Genomic DNA, 14,222 nt, shown 5'->3' on the forward strand with positions numbered 1-14,222 from the left:
GTTTAGTACTGCTGGTATAGCTGCTACCACCAGTTTCATTTTTCCCCTTTACTGAAGAACGACCTTTATAAATGAAGATAAAAGTTCCTGACATGCAGAAAGACAATACAGAGTTTAACAAATGAGCTACGTGGAAGGGGGAGTTCTTTTGCACCTGTCTGCTGATGGAAGGTGCTTATAAACAAGAGTCAGTCATTCTGTGTTGGATTACATTTTTCATTGCTGTTTTCAGCAGGCAGTCAATCCGCCAGCACCTGACATTCCAAAATCCCTAGGAATCCACCAGGTACTAAAGCTCCCACAAAAATTAATCTTACCCCAGATGTTTTTCAAAAAACGTTATGCTCTACTTATCAGCAATTTTCTATGCAACTCTTATTTCATTAAAAAAAAATATAAATCCATCAATTTAATTTTGTGGAAGATACAATGACCCTGGTCCTACATACCGCTTCTTTATCAGCTCCAATCTCTCATTTTCCTGGGAAAGGAGTATACAGAAGTGTCTTGTCCTTTGATAGCAATAGATAACTAACCTCATTTTGTAAAAGCAGAACTAAACAGAAGAGTTATTCTTTGTCTTCAGCAAATCAGACCTCATTGCCTTGTACTGAACCCAATTTAAGGCAATTCGATGCCTTAAGCATAATCATCGAGAACCTTACAGTTGTACTTTTTTTTTGGCTCTTTACCTGGTATTTCTTTATGCAATGTGGTACCAGAAGGTTTTACATTAAGAGGAATAGGACAGATCATATTTTCTGAAGCTGTATTTTCAGGCCTTCTGCATCCCTACCCATCTGCTATGTTCAGGTCAAGTTTTTGTGTTTCTATGGCAATAAGGATTAAAGATGTAATTGCTTTTAAAGCAGATATTTTCAGTTCTTCTTACACACATAACCTGGGGCTTTAGACAAACACTTCTGTGCCTCAGCCTTCATCTAGCCAGTGTTAACCAATTTAAAAAAAAAAAAAAAATTAGCCAACAACAACCCTATTTACCAAAGCTGCCCCCTTTCCCCGCCCTGCCCCGGCCCTTGATTTTAGGTATCGCTACATACCTGCTGACAGACTAAATCAAAACCAAATAATGGAAGAATTTTAGATTTAGAGAGGTATTTGGTTACAATGCCATAAAGACTATGATCTATCTCTACCTCCGTCTACACCGAGCTCCCATTGTGTAGGTATGCATTACACAAAGTCACTTTCTGGTCCTGTGATGACTCCTATGATCTGAAGAAAGAGGAAGACGACTGATGCACATCACAGAAATCGCTCGGTGTGATTTTGTTTAAATGATCTGCGTGACAAAAATCAATGTTTTTGTGCACAGTACATATGACAACTCCAAGTAACTTAGAACAAAATGACTGTGTTGTACTCATAGATGGAAAGTGAACAATCTGTACAAAACAGTGTTTCTCAGGCAAAAATAAACTGAAATGTTACTTAAGAAACATCATGGAAATTGAAATAAACAAAAGCTTTGGTATTGCAATCTACCATAGCATTTTTATAATTAAATGAGAAGTGCTTCACACTTTCACACAACATTAAAATGATTATGAAAACCACAAGCTTACCTCTCCACACATTCATACTAGTGTTACTCCAGTCCACTGACTTCAGTGGAGTAACATCTGATTTACAGTAAACCAAAGCAAGAGGAGAGACAGACCTGAAGACTGGAAATAAACCTGAGGGTGTTGATGAAGCATAATCCTCAGCATGAGATGCAAAAGATGACTTTCCTGACACGTGCTACCTAAATTCTTAATAGCTTTCTGTATGTAACCCCATCTCATTTCATCCTGACATAATCTTAATTAGTCTTAGTTCTGCTGCAGAGAAGCCTACTGAGGCAGTTAGCACCATATAATTAATCAGATATTTTGCACGCATCACAGCAACCAACAGTGTCAACTTACTGATGTGAGTTAATACAAACAGAAATCAACCTGCCTTTCCCTTTCACATGAACTAAAAGCATGTGGCATGGAATGAACATATGACTATTTCTTCTATACTCAGCTTAACACCCTTTCTTCCCTTAGCAATGCATCATTACTCTCTGCAAAGTAGAATGTTTTTTCTGCAGGTACTAGGAGAAGAATTTGATATTTCTCTTAAATTTCAGTTTCTTCACAGAATAAGTCCAACAATTGAAATAAGCAACAACAAGACATAATTCTTGCTTCTGGAATTCATAAATCTCACATTTTATTTTTCTTTCTGTGTGCTTATTTTGTTTTTCTTTGTGTGTTTTAGCAGTTTTTAAGAAACTGAATTTTGCACCTGCACATAAATATGTATTTGAGAGCACAATCTGCAACATTCAGTCATCATACAGCAACAGAAAATAATGTACTTGCAAATATAAACATATACAACGTACACATTATCTCACTGGATTAAAAGTTTTACCACCTACGTATGTAATTGTAGATCTTAACTTTATTCTATTGTTTGAGATTTATCTTTTGTCTTCATTGCAGGAACCAAAACATCACATTATTGTGCCTAACATCATCAAAGGGATAACCATATTGTTATATGATCTGATGGCAAAGAAGAAAAAAAGACACTGCTTAAGGAAAACAATTTTATAAAGCTGATTCTCCATTCTCCTAAGCTTAAACTGAAATAGTTCAATAAGCAGTATAAAGCCACAGGAAGGTTTATCCCGTTTTGTACGGCATCTGTAATATGCTGTGCTATTTATTAATAGTAAATGTAATGTTTAATACATGGCAGTGTTTTGCTACAGCAGAACACTGTACAACTGCTTGCAAGAACAATTTAGTCCATAACTAATATGCAACGTAAGAAAGAATAATCCAATGTTTTGCGGTTTCTCCGATTCTCAGAACAAACCAGTGAGATAATAATCTTCATGTGCAGTATTTACATGATAGTTTATTTCAGGAACTGACAGTAAACTGCTCACCACCTTCTCTCTACAGGGTTTGTGCCCCAAAGCCATTAAGTATCTAAGATAGGACTTATTAAAAATTGTGATGGTTCTAGTGTTTTCATTGCCAATGGTACCTCAGCACAGGAACATGTACACCCTATTTGCTACCCGACAGAAGGAGTCATTCACCATTATCATTCATAGTTCAGCCTCTTGGAATGGTGTGGGGTTTTTTTAATTTGAAGGCCTATCACAAGAAATTAGGCAGCCTACTGGAACTGCCAACTGTTTCAGGTGCTGTCATCCACGATTACTGCTCAAACAAAGGAATCTAATGTCTGTTTCTTTGTACCTAATTGCTCTGCCCCTCCATCCTATATGAATCTTCTTAATTTGTTTTAATGCTGGAAGAATACAGCAATTACAACTTTGACAAGACTGCTACCAAGTTTGTTTTAACCTGACTAAACCAGCAGTAACGGAAGATAATCAACTGTTCATTTTTGTTCCTGTTTTAGCAGATGCAAATATGTTACCAAAACAGCAGCAATGAGGAAATATATATATAGGAAGGAAAGATAAGATGTGCTAAGTTTATCCGAAACAACTCAAAGCCCATCATCAAGCTACCTATATGCACTGATGCCTCTACCATCCTAAAGACAGAGGTGTCCTTAGTTGTCTTCTAAACCTAAGCTACATTTTATAGTCCTACAGTCACTTGTGCTGTTATCTAACACAGACTTCACACTTTGACACTTACTCTGAATGTCTGACGTAACATATGGCTAACATAACATGCATGTGAGCCACAGTAGGTTCGCAACGTGATTTTGATTAGCAATTGTAAGATTGTGAGTAGGATGTGAATGGGAAGTCAAGACAAGGGGCAGAAGGCAACGGAGGTAAAGTCAGATTCCTGGGGCTAATTTTGCCAGCAAGAGCTGTGTTTTAACCTGTGATTAAAATCTTGGTATGAACAAGGCAAAATGAAGCCTCGACACAACCTAAACTGTTCCAAAGGGATTAGTCATCATAATAAGCTCATGATTAGACTGTGTCTACCTAAAGATTGTACACACTGAGAAATGTAGGAAAATGCAAGTCTGAGTCTGCAAGTCTTCCCTCATGACTTCCATTACTATCTCAGTTAGTCTGATAGTCATATCATCTAGACAAGTTCCAGTGAAACTCCCACTGTTTTGGATGATTCTTCCAGTCTGAAGTGTCAAATTTCTTATTAGGTATGACCTTCAATGACTGATGTATCTCTTTCCAAAGCAAACTTTATTAGCTTTAATCATGATAAGTTTCATCAGTCCTGGAATATGTGACATTTTATTTTGTCACGTGCTGTAAGTTTATCACATTTGGTCACATCAAACCTTTCTTATTCAGACAAATGGCATATTCATGTGAGCTTTCATTTCCAAGTGGACTAAACCAGAAATATGGATGTTTGTGTAGTGGTTTGAGAAGATTTAAAAACTAATGGCATTCTTAATTTCTCGATACTTTCCTACTTGATCTCATAGCTAGTGTTTTTCAATGCTAGCAATATTTAACAACTCAGAAAATTCTGAACTCTTGGCATTCACCTAAACTCAGATTAAAAATGACCGATTTTCAACATACAGTGTGTCCTTAGTTGGGTGGTGCTATTGATCTTCAGCGTGAAAAGCACAGCCGCTGAAGACTTGATCTTTACCAATATGCAGTAGCCTAGGGTATCAGAACTTTACCATGGGAGCCAAGGAATGGAATCTAAGTTTCTTTGGCTCTACCCAGACCCCTCTGATCTGAAGGGGGTCTTGGAGTTATTAATCATAAAGCTGGTGAGAAGGGCAGTGGCAGATCTATTTGAGGCAAAAAACGCTACCGAGGTGAAATCTGTAACCAAGCAAATTCTGTACACTCAGAGCAGGTGGCAACAGCTGCTCCACACAAATATGCAGGATTCCTCACAGAAAATGGTTTCTGATGCTTAGATCTCTTTTTGACAGGATTTGCTACCTTTGGCACTTCTTAGTAGTTAACAATGGGCTTAAGCATGGAAACACTGGTTTTAATGTTTTTCATTTAGTAAAACATACCTCTGGTCATTCTTGTCATATATCTAAATTAATCTCTGGATATCCATGTGACATATCTAGACCATCTTTTCTCCAGCAGAGGCCTAAAGCATCTTATGCACCATATTCTTAGATCGTTACTGATGCCTAGACATCTCCAGAGTGTATCTTATCATGAATTGTCTTTGTCCAGTGACAGGAGAAATGTGCATTTATGTAAAGTGGTGTGGGATTTGCAATGTCACGCTCAGTGGAAGGTCTTGCTTGACAGCCTATTTCATAGTGTCAACTTACTTTATTTTGCAAGGACTCAAAAGCCCTGGCAAGTGTTGAGTCTGTGGCTCCACGGAAACCAGGTATTACAAATTGAATGCTTACGCTGCTAACACTATCCTCCAGACAATCGCTTTACAAATGATCAGTAATATGAAGATGCCTTCTTTTTATTTATCCATTAATTTTCATTTCTTCAGAATAAACTTATTTTCTAGGACCATCAGAATATGCTGCCTGCATCCAGAAGAAAATTGGGATGGGTGGCACATACTGATTCTGGTAATACTTATAGCAAGTTATGAAACAGAAAAAACACTTAAAATGATGGTGCTTACCCCGTTCTGTGTCATAGAGGTACACAAATTTTTCCCACTTATAATGGGTCAAGAGACTCAAGATGGCTCCTTTTAATGCTGGCCGCATCTGGATGACAAACTGCACATCTGCATCAGTTGGGAAGCTGGGTGTGATGAAGGATGTGTGAAGGGCTCCACAAAATGACGTCAGTGTGTTCATTGACATCTGGTCATAGAATCCAAAAATGGCATAAACTCCTCTGGAAAACTGTGAACAGACTAACAAAGACAGGAGTGTTAAAATCTGACATAATGCATGCAAACAAACTTTCAAAGTATAATTGAAGGAAGCCTTCTGAACAATGCTGAAATTATTTTGTATGATGCTGTAGATGGAATGAATTCATAAGATAATATATACTAATTTCAGCGTAGCTGTGAGTTGTACCGACTTTGTCACAATTAAACTGGCCAGAGTATGTTTTTGATTGCAATTTGTCCTGCTATAACATTATAATCCACTAATCTCTCCATATTCTTTAAAAACAAACATGGGATTACATTGCTTGTCTGTAAAATACCTTCCCTCCCTTGAGAGCTCTGTTAGCAGCTGCATAACAAATGTCAGGTCTGCCTAAAAGTCAAAATGTTAAGATATAGTTTTCCCTGGTATCCCACAGGGATATTGATTCAGATCCAATTCAAAGAAATCTGGATGTTTTATTCCTTTATCGTCCACAACTCTGAAATCTCTGCATGAAGCCCAGGTGTGCTCTTTTTCAATGAGAAATTACGGTGGATTCTTAATTGAGCTGAAGTTATGGTGGATTCTTAACTTAACTTCGGAATCTTAAAGATTCCAAATCTTTCAGAAGCAGGTTGGAAAGCGTATGGCTCTAATGACACACAAATGAGGAACACATATTATTGCTACGTGGGATGGAAGTTGATATTCCTCAACCTGGAGACTTTTAGTCATTAGCCATTCTGGTGGCCTGAGGAACTTGCCCAGTACCAGAAAAAAATCAAAATGCAGTCAATCATGTACTTACCTGGGGAAACACTTCATTTCCCATACTACAGGGATTGAACAATGACCGCTGTGGACAAAAATTAAAGTATCTCATTTATAAATGTGGTCAACTTCATGACAGTTGCAAGGAAAACAGTTTCTTTGTTGTTCAACTCTGTAGGAATAGAGCAGATTTCTTATGACCCTGGGTTCTTTCCATGGAGGGAGACTGCATCAGAGATAGCAAGGGAGCCCGATATGCGAGATTCTGGTCCATAATAAAGATTGTACAACTGAAATACACTACAGCATAGCAGCACTTCAAAACATTTCTGGACTGAGATGAGCAAGTCCCATTTGTAATGAAAATAAGTTTCCCGGAAAAATGTTCATTCAACGTTAACAATTTCACTTGTCAAGAACTGGATTTAACAACAATTTTCAACTAGCCCCATTAACCACTTTTGCCAAAATGCTGCATATTTAACTTTGCAAAAAGTAAGGGGAAGTAATTACCGGTAAAGACGACATGACTTCTACACAGAAATATACAGCATCGTTACTTCCAAAAGTACCATCACAAAACATTTCCTACGATAAATGCTACCATTCGGAATCACTAAAGCCTGTTAAAGTAGTTTTAAAAAGGATTCTCCACAATATCCGCTCACTGACACAGCATCATGGATAACACCTCAAATAGGTAGTCAGGTATAAAAATTCAGTTTTCTTCCTGGAGCTCCAGATGCAAAAATAGAAATGCTATTAAGGAATTTCTTTAAGTGTTTAAGCCACTGCAACAGGACACAACCGGTTGTGGATACCAGCAGCGAAGAACAGACTGTGTAGACGGAAAAGAGATACACAGGAGGCACAGAGAGTTTAAGAAGTAGTGATTTCTGAAAACAAAGTTTGCCACAGTAAAGAAAAGATATAAAAGAAGTTATAATACTGCAAGAATTTGTTCCCAGAGGCATGACTGAGGAATCAAATACACTGTTTCAGAAGGCATTTTGTTAAACTATATACCAGCAGGACATAAAGGAGAAAAGCTACCATAAAAATTATCTGCTGAAGTAACTAACTTACAGGTGGAAAAAAGAGAAAAATAAAGACTACATTAGCAAGTCTGGCAGTCTCCTAATCATTTCAGTGGTGTGTAAGCCCTCCACTTCCATGGGAATAATCACTGAAGTGGGGCTAGCAGAGCTGGGTGTCCTCACATATGCTGAGTCAGTACCTCACAGATCAGGCTTCTTTTACATATTTATTAATGGCCTAGTTTACTAGTTTTAAATGTCAATTCTGTACTGCAGAGAAAGCAGATAAGAGCAAGTATTCCAGTAAACATCCCTTCCTGCAATGCAAACAAAACATATTCTCAGATGCTTCCTGACCCTAGAACGCCGAGTACTTCAAATGATCAGGGGTTCACCCGTTATTTCTTATCAGGTATAAGGCCCAGGAATACTTTTGAACTGTGACTCCACTGAAATCTCTCAGATTTACAGGGACATAGTGTCCGAAAAGAGAGTCACAAGGGAGCTCAGAAAGCCCACCATGCTATCCAAGTGTACGGCTATAATGAAGAATACAGATTAGCTCTTATTAGGACTGCTAGTTCCTACATCCCGTAGAGTCAGCAGAGAGAATAGGTGTAGTGCTAGAGGTAACCAGCAGCAACTGGTTCCAGCGTGGACCAGTTCCTCCGCAGTGTGCTGGGAACCAGCTGAGATGTGCTCTGGTTTGTGCTCTTTCTTGTTCTTAGAGATATGGCACCTAGGCACTGCAGTCAGCAGCTGGAAAACAGTTCAAGGTTTTTGTCCTTTGGACAAAATTCTGTGTTGCACAGCTATTTTAAAACACTGAATTAAGGTGTATCTATTTTCATAGCAGATTGTGCTCATTTATGCAAAGAGCCCATTCTCAATTTGTGAGAGTCTGAGAAGAGTCTGACCGTAAGCAGGACCTTCTCCAAACGATACCTAATGGCCAACATGGAGCTGCTGCTTGCATGGAACATCCCAGCACAGGTAAGAGCTTCCGATTTGGCCTTTCAGATACTTGCAACTTTTTGTCCTAGAAGCTCTGGAGGATCACCAACAATATCTTCTAGCAAGTGCACCCCCCTGTCCAGTCTTATTTCCCCTGATTCAAGTTTGTAATCACTGCAGATCTTTAAGATTTAGCACTTCCACAGACTATCTGTCTTCTATTAGTTTTAAAAAATCTTAATCTCTTAAGCTCGTCTGCTTATTTCTTATAGCTGATGCTTCTTGACTATCTATTCCGCATGCACTGTAGGGTGCCAACTCAATTTTACTGGCCCATTTGAAAGGCAAACAAACCTTTGTTTTTATAAGGAGAAGCTACAAGGCCAATTATCTTGGTCCTCAATGTTCACTTGCATTTGAACTCTCAATTTTGTTACAATTTTGTAGCATTAGTCTTTTACTTAGTGTGACCTAATCTCCTACGTGATCAGGTGAACCTACTGAATCCATGAACCGGTTGCCATATTGTTACTTGTTTTCCAAAAACCAAAGGTGTAATTACATTCATTTTCATTACATTATTATTCTAACATCACTGAGCCATAAGCAAAATTTTAAAAAAGGCTAACTAAAACTTAGCTTTAAGCCCTTTTTCCAAACTATTTTCTATTGACAATCAGAACAATCATCATGTTCCAGTAAGAATTTTGGTATTTTTCCTTCATTAATCACAGTTGATTTATGTTTAGTTTTCCCTATTTGAAAAATGCAGATGGTCAAACACATACTTGGGCTGTTAAAGAAGTGATTTGCACAAATCCTGATGCAACCTCATTCCTCAAAAAAAAAAAAAAAAGGCAATTTCTTTTTGCTGAGCTATGCCTTTATGAAACTGCTCTTAATTATAGTTATTAATACTGCGGATGTGCATCCGTTCGCAAGGACAGCACATACCCCAGTTAATGTATAACCTGATCTGAAAAGTTGCGACCTCCACAAACAAGGGACAGAGGTCCTGAGCAGCAGTCATCCAACCCGGCATCTAGTAACTGTAGATGTAGGTAAGTAAAAGCTGTTATTTTGGCATTAGGTGCAATGTGAGTATTCACGAACAGAGACTTTGGGCTTGTTCTCAGAGTAAGTTAGCTGCCACATGCCATCATTTTCAGGAGAGGAAGGGATGGTATGACAGAAGCTTGTGAACTCTCCAGCATGTCAAGAGAAGATAAGGAACTTTCTGGTTATGAGAGATTAAATTGTTTCCTGCCAAGGGGGGAAAATGCTCAGAGCCAGAGTGATGACAGTTTTAAGAAGAATTTGCTTAAGGGGGAAAAAAAAAAAAAAGACAACCAAAAAACCCAACCCAAACCCAATTAAATAAAAATCCTTGTTTCTGTACTGAATAGCAGCTGAGCCACCCTAAACGCCAGCGTAACTCGATGAACCCCAGCCTTCTGTTTTACTAGCAGTTCCATCCTCCCTCCAGTCAAATCAGCCCCACCACAGACACTTGCTAAAATTAACCAGATGTGATTTTTTTTTTTTTTTTCAGACCCCAGGAAGGCTCCAGGTCAGAAACTCAAAAGATGCCCCATTTCACAGAAGTTATTAGATGTTTTGTGTCTTTTTTAAAAAAAAAAAAATTTTTTTCTTTCTAATGGTATTTAGTTCTTCTACCTTTCAGTGACTGTGAGTTTTCCTGACACAGCAAGGTTGTATAAGCTCTGACATTTCTACTGTCTATTGCCTGGAAGCTACACTTTTTTTTTTTTTTTTTGCCTTTTCCTTCCAGTTCTTACTATAAACAACTGAAGCATTACTAGGAATATTTACAAGTAGGTCTGGATTTTGCTTGTTTAAAGAAAAGATGTATAATGCCAACAAAAGAAATATGTTAACAGATGAATCTCAACACACCATTTACACTAGAGATACCATTAACGACTGATTTGTGAAAGCGGGCAGGATCCTCCCAAGCATGGCATACAGGGCACTTCTGCCCAGGGCTGTAACAGCCTGGTAGTTTTGGAGTCAGGGGTTGGAGGTTACAATACCTCCGACACTATTCCTTCTTCATTACTGTTTGTATGGACAAGTAATTTCCCCTTTGTTCATATCAATTTCTTATAAAATTGGTCGACAGTATTAACCTATGTCGAAGGGGCACCATAAGGCCTGCTTTATTGATAATTATGCAGCTTTTGGGGATGAAAGGCCCTGTAGGAGCACGATCACAATTGACATTACTGCGCTTTGCTCATCCCAGTTCCTTGGTTTTGTGTTCTGCGTTTCCCTCAGCTGTGAAATGATTTTATTCCCTCCACTTTCCTCTGCCAGTTGTCTTGGATTCCAGACAATTCTCATTGCCAGCCTCTGCCAACTGACTAATGGGACTAGTTTATAACGGAATAACATGCAGCATATCTCAGAGAAGTTGCTACTTTCTAAGGCTCCATCCTATGACTGCCTTGCCGTAATAATACGAGGGTTATCATTAATGTCACTTCACATAGTAAGCATGCAGGCTCTTAGAAGGACTGACAATGCTTCTACTGCTTTCTTTCCCTTTTGTTTTAATACACGGAATGAAAAGGCTCACTCTCTCTACCTTGCACCCTGAGGAGTTCAGCACAGCAGTGTCTCCAAATGCAGAATGAGCTACTTTCGGGGGGCTCCAGGGCAATCAGACTTTGAGAGCTTCCTTCAAAGACAAACTCATCATATTAAAAATTAAAAATGAAGTGAACTGCATTTACCTATGGCAAATAAAAGTAGCTTTTACATTTATATTGTTAAGGCACTGAATTCTCTCAGGATGAAAATATTCCATTGAGTTGTTTAAACTTCAGTTGACAAAAGAAACACTTCTGAAAACATCCATTTCTGAAATAGTCAACAGAGAATATTCTTGGGGATGGGAGGGAACCTAGGAAGCTACAACCTGGAATTGAATACAAATTCTCCTGAGATATTTGCTATAAAAATCACTTCCCATCCTACATAAAGAATGTACCCTTACAAACACAAAAAAATCCCCCCAAATCAACACACAATCCAAAACCTCACAGCAGAGCACAAAACAAAAATTATGTTTTACTCTTGTTACTTCATTTTATGGCAACAATCTTCTCAGTGATATAATTACAGTGTGTTTTATTAGTTCTTTATAAAAAGAACTACTCAGCTTGCTTCACTCTATCTAGTGCTTTCTTCAAACATCTATGCTTCCTTCAGTTTGTGTTTCTTTTTAGAAGAGCCAATAAAATAAAAACGTATGTTCAGGCACTGGGAGGGAGGTAATATTAAATTGCAAATGAAAGGCATAAGGATTGATCCATTCATATTTTACAAACCATTTACTAGAAAGCAATCCAAAACAAATGTCCAGATCCAAGCATCCCAAACACCCTCTGGTCAGGATCCCGTTCAAGATGACTTTTGTCACCCTATCACAACTCCATTAAACGTTAATTAAATGAGTCTTTATTTTTTAACCACTTGTCAGAATTGACTTTGGAATCCTGACCACAATTACAGCTCCTGGGTGCTGGGTGCTGTACAAATACATTACCACAACCTTGGTTTCCTTCAGTATGCCCAATTATTTATGACATACATGACTCGACTCATTAAACTTTACACAATTTGGCCTTTATATATACTACTACAGTGAAATAAAATCCTAACAATGTACATGAATTTGCTGTGTGCTGGATCTTCACATTGAAACATTTGTGTGAATTTTATGAGCATATGAAAAATGCCAGCTTGCAACAATAAAAAGAGGCTGTAACAGTGCTAGCAGGAACACCAGCAGCACAAAGTCTCATGCACACCACAATACCAATAGGTGCCTGTCGAGACCCGCAATGACTGCTCATGAGAAATAAGTGCGTATCTGAAGTCAGATCCTTTTGGACAGAAAGGCTAACGAAAGGTGCAGTTTCAGAAAGCACTCAGAGAAAGGTAGCTGAAGTCCATTCAGGTCCGATGTATTTTGTCCATTAGCGTAACTTTACTCAGATGAAGATAAACCTGGACCAAAACCTCTCCACCCCCAAACTGCCAACTTGATGTATATGCAAATAAAAGCTTTGGTATTTAAAAAAACCCAACTAGCTAATGTATCTAAAGTGTCAATAGCAAGGACATCCTTGAGCACCAAACTAAGACATACACAAGGTCAGACTGAACACCACCTTGTCCTGAGAAAGGTGTGCTTACTGCAGGTGGCCTGAGTGGCTTGGAATAAGCTATGCTACTTGTGCTGCTATTACCTACTCGCTTTCTGTTTAGTTCCCAAGCTGCTTCCAAAGCTAAGATTATATGTAGGGTCTGAGCTACCTCTGTTTTCAGGTTATTGGCCACGAAGCTAAAAAAAAAATTAAAAGATTCTGTAAAACCTTGATGAAGCTCAAGCACAAAATTAGTATCTTGTCCTGCAAACCTACCAAATTATAAAGCATGTTTCACTTTCCATTAAAAAAACCCAAATCTCTCTACAACACACTTCTGATGGTGGAAGAAACCCAGGAGTCAATCCACCCCATTCTGAGGAAGTGTCAGCCCCTCATCAGTAGGTCCAAATTATAAAGAAAGGTTTTGTTTAACTGGGATCACTATTAAACACTGATTTTTTTAAAACACCATGGGTTTGGAGTTCTATGAGAACATTTCTTCTGAAAGGCTGTGAATCATATTATCACGCTCAATTTGAAGCATAATCTATCGGAGTTTGAGGGAAGCAAAATAGGGGTTTAAAGCTTAAAATGGATTCAAGGTGAGAGAAGATATATACATGCCATACAAATCAACTGATTTTTTTTGAGGATGACTGAAAAAATATGTTAGGTATTTGAGGACTATACTTAAGTTTGTGCTGATCAGAATATCTTGCTAGTGTCTTTACAAGATGGGGTTCAAGCTGTCAGATCAGGCACCACAAATTATAGTCGTTTTCTATTTTTCAACCCATCCTGGCAATCCACGATTGTATACGGAGGGGTTAAAAGATGGAATTTTGGTCTGTGGATGGACCCTGGGTGAGACGTAGATAGCTGAGAAAACCGTAGTGGAGGGGTTAACAGATGGAATTTTGGTCTGTGAGAAAACTGCAGTTAGCACAGGAGAAAACGGATGGCTGGGTAAGAAAGATACTATGCTGGGTGAGAGGAAACAGCCCACAGAGATAAGAAAGTTGATCAAGGTTAGGGGAGGATGTGGAAGACGTGCAGTAACGGAGGAATATGAAGCACAACTCACAATTTTGTTTGCCTTGTACCATTCTGCTATTGGCTTGAGCATGGCTGATACGTGACTGCTGGATTATGGTAATATGCTGCGCGAACAAAGCCTACGAACCAACAGACGCGATGGCTGTGGCGCGTGCAGCACATCTGGCCAGCGGGCACATACGCCATAGGCTCCCTGTGTTGAGAGGTGGCAACCGAGGCGTGTTCTGACACTTGCTGGCCACGTGTGTCAAAACTCGTTCCTCTGCAAATGTATAAATACCGGGATTTCCCGAAGGGCAGTGGGCCGGTGTACTGCGAGGTCATCGTTGCCTCCGTGGGGACACCCACGTAAAGCTGGCACCTACCGACTGCTGGGCTGAACTCGTGGCGCAGGACGATACAAGAATGTACAGATGGTCCA

At 38.9% G+C, this 14,222-nt stretch overlaps 1 protein-coding gene across 1 annotated transcript in view; it reads right to left on the reverse strand.

The window, feature by feature from the left end:
• The window catches only part of GRIA3 (glutamate receptor, ionotropic, AMPA 3), a gene marked incomplete at its 5' end in the record, with an annotated part of 119,470 nt that overhangs the window by 79,222 nt on the left and 26,026 nt on the right, over nt 1-14,222 (reverse strand). Inside the window, one exon of the mRNA XM_010283978.1 lies at nt 5,601-5,840. Coding sequence (XP_010282280.1) covers nt 5,601-5,840 — 240 coding nt within the window. The remainder of the gene's footprint in view (nt 1-5,600; nt 5,841-14,222) is intronic.

Source organism: Phaethon lepturus, unplaced genomic scaffold (assembly GCF_000687285.1).
Source record: "Phaethon lepturus isolate BGI_N335 unplaced genomic scaffold, ASM68728v1 scaffold5713, whole genome shotgun sequence".
In the NCBI taxonomy this organism is placed as follows: domain Eukaryota; kingdom Metazoa; phylum Chordata; class Aves; order Phaethontiformes; family Phaethontidae; genus Phaethon; species Phaethon lepturus.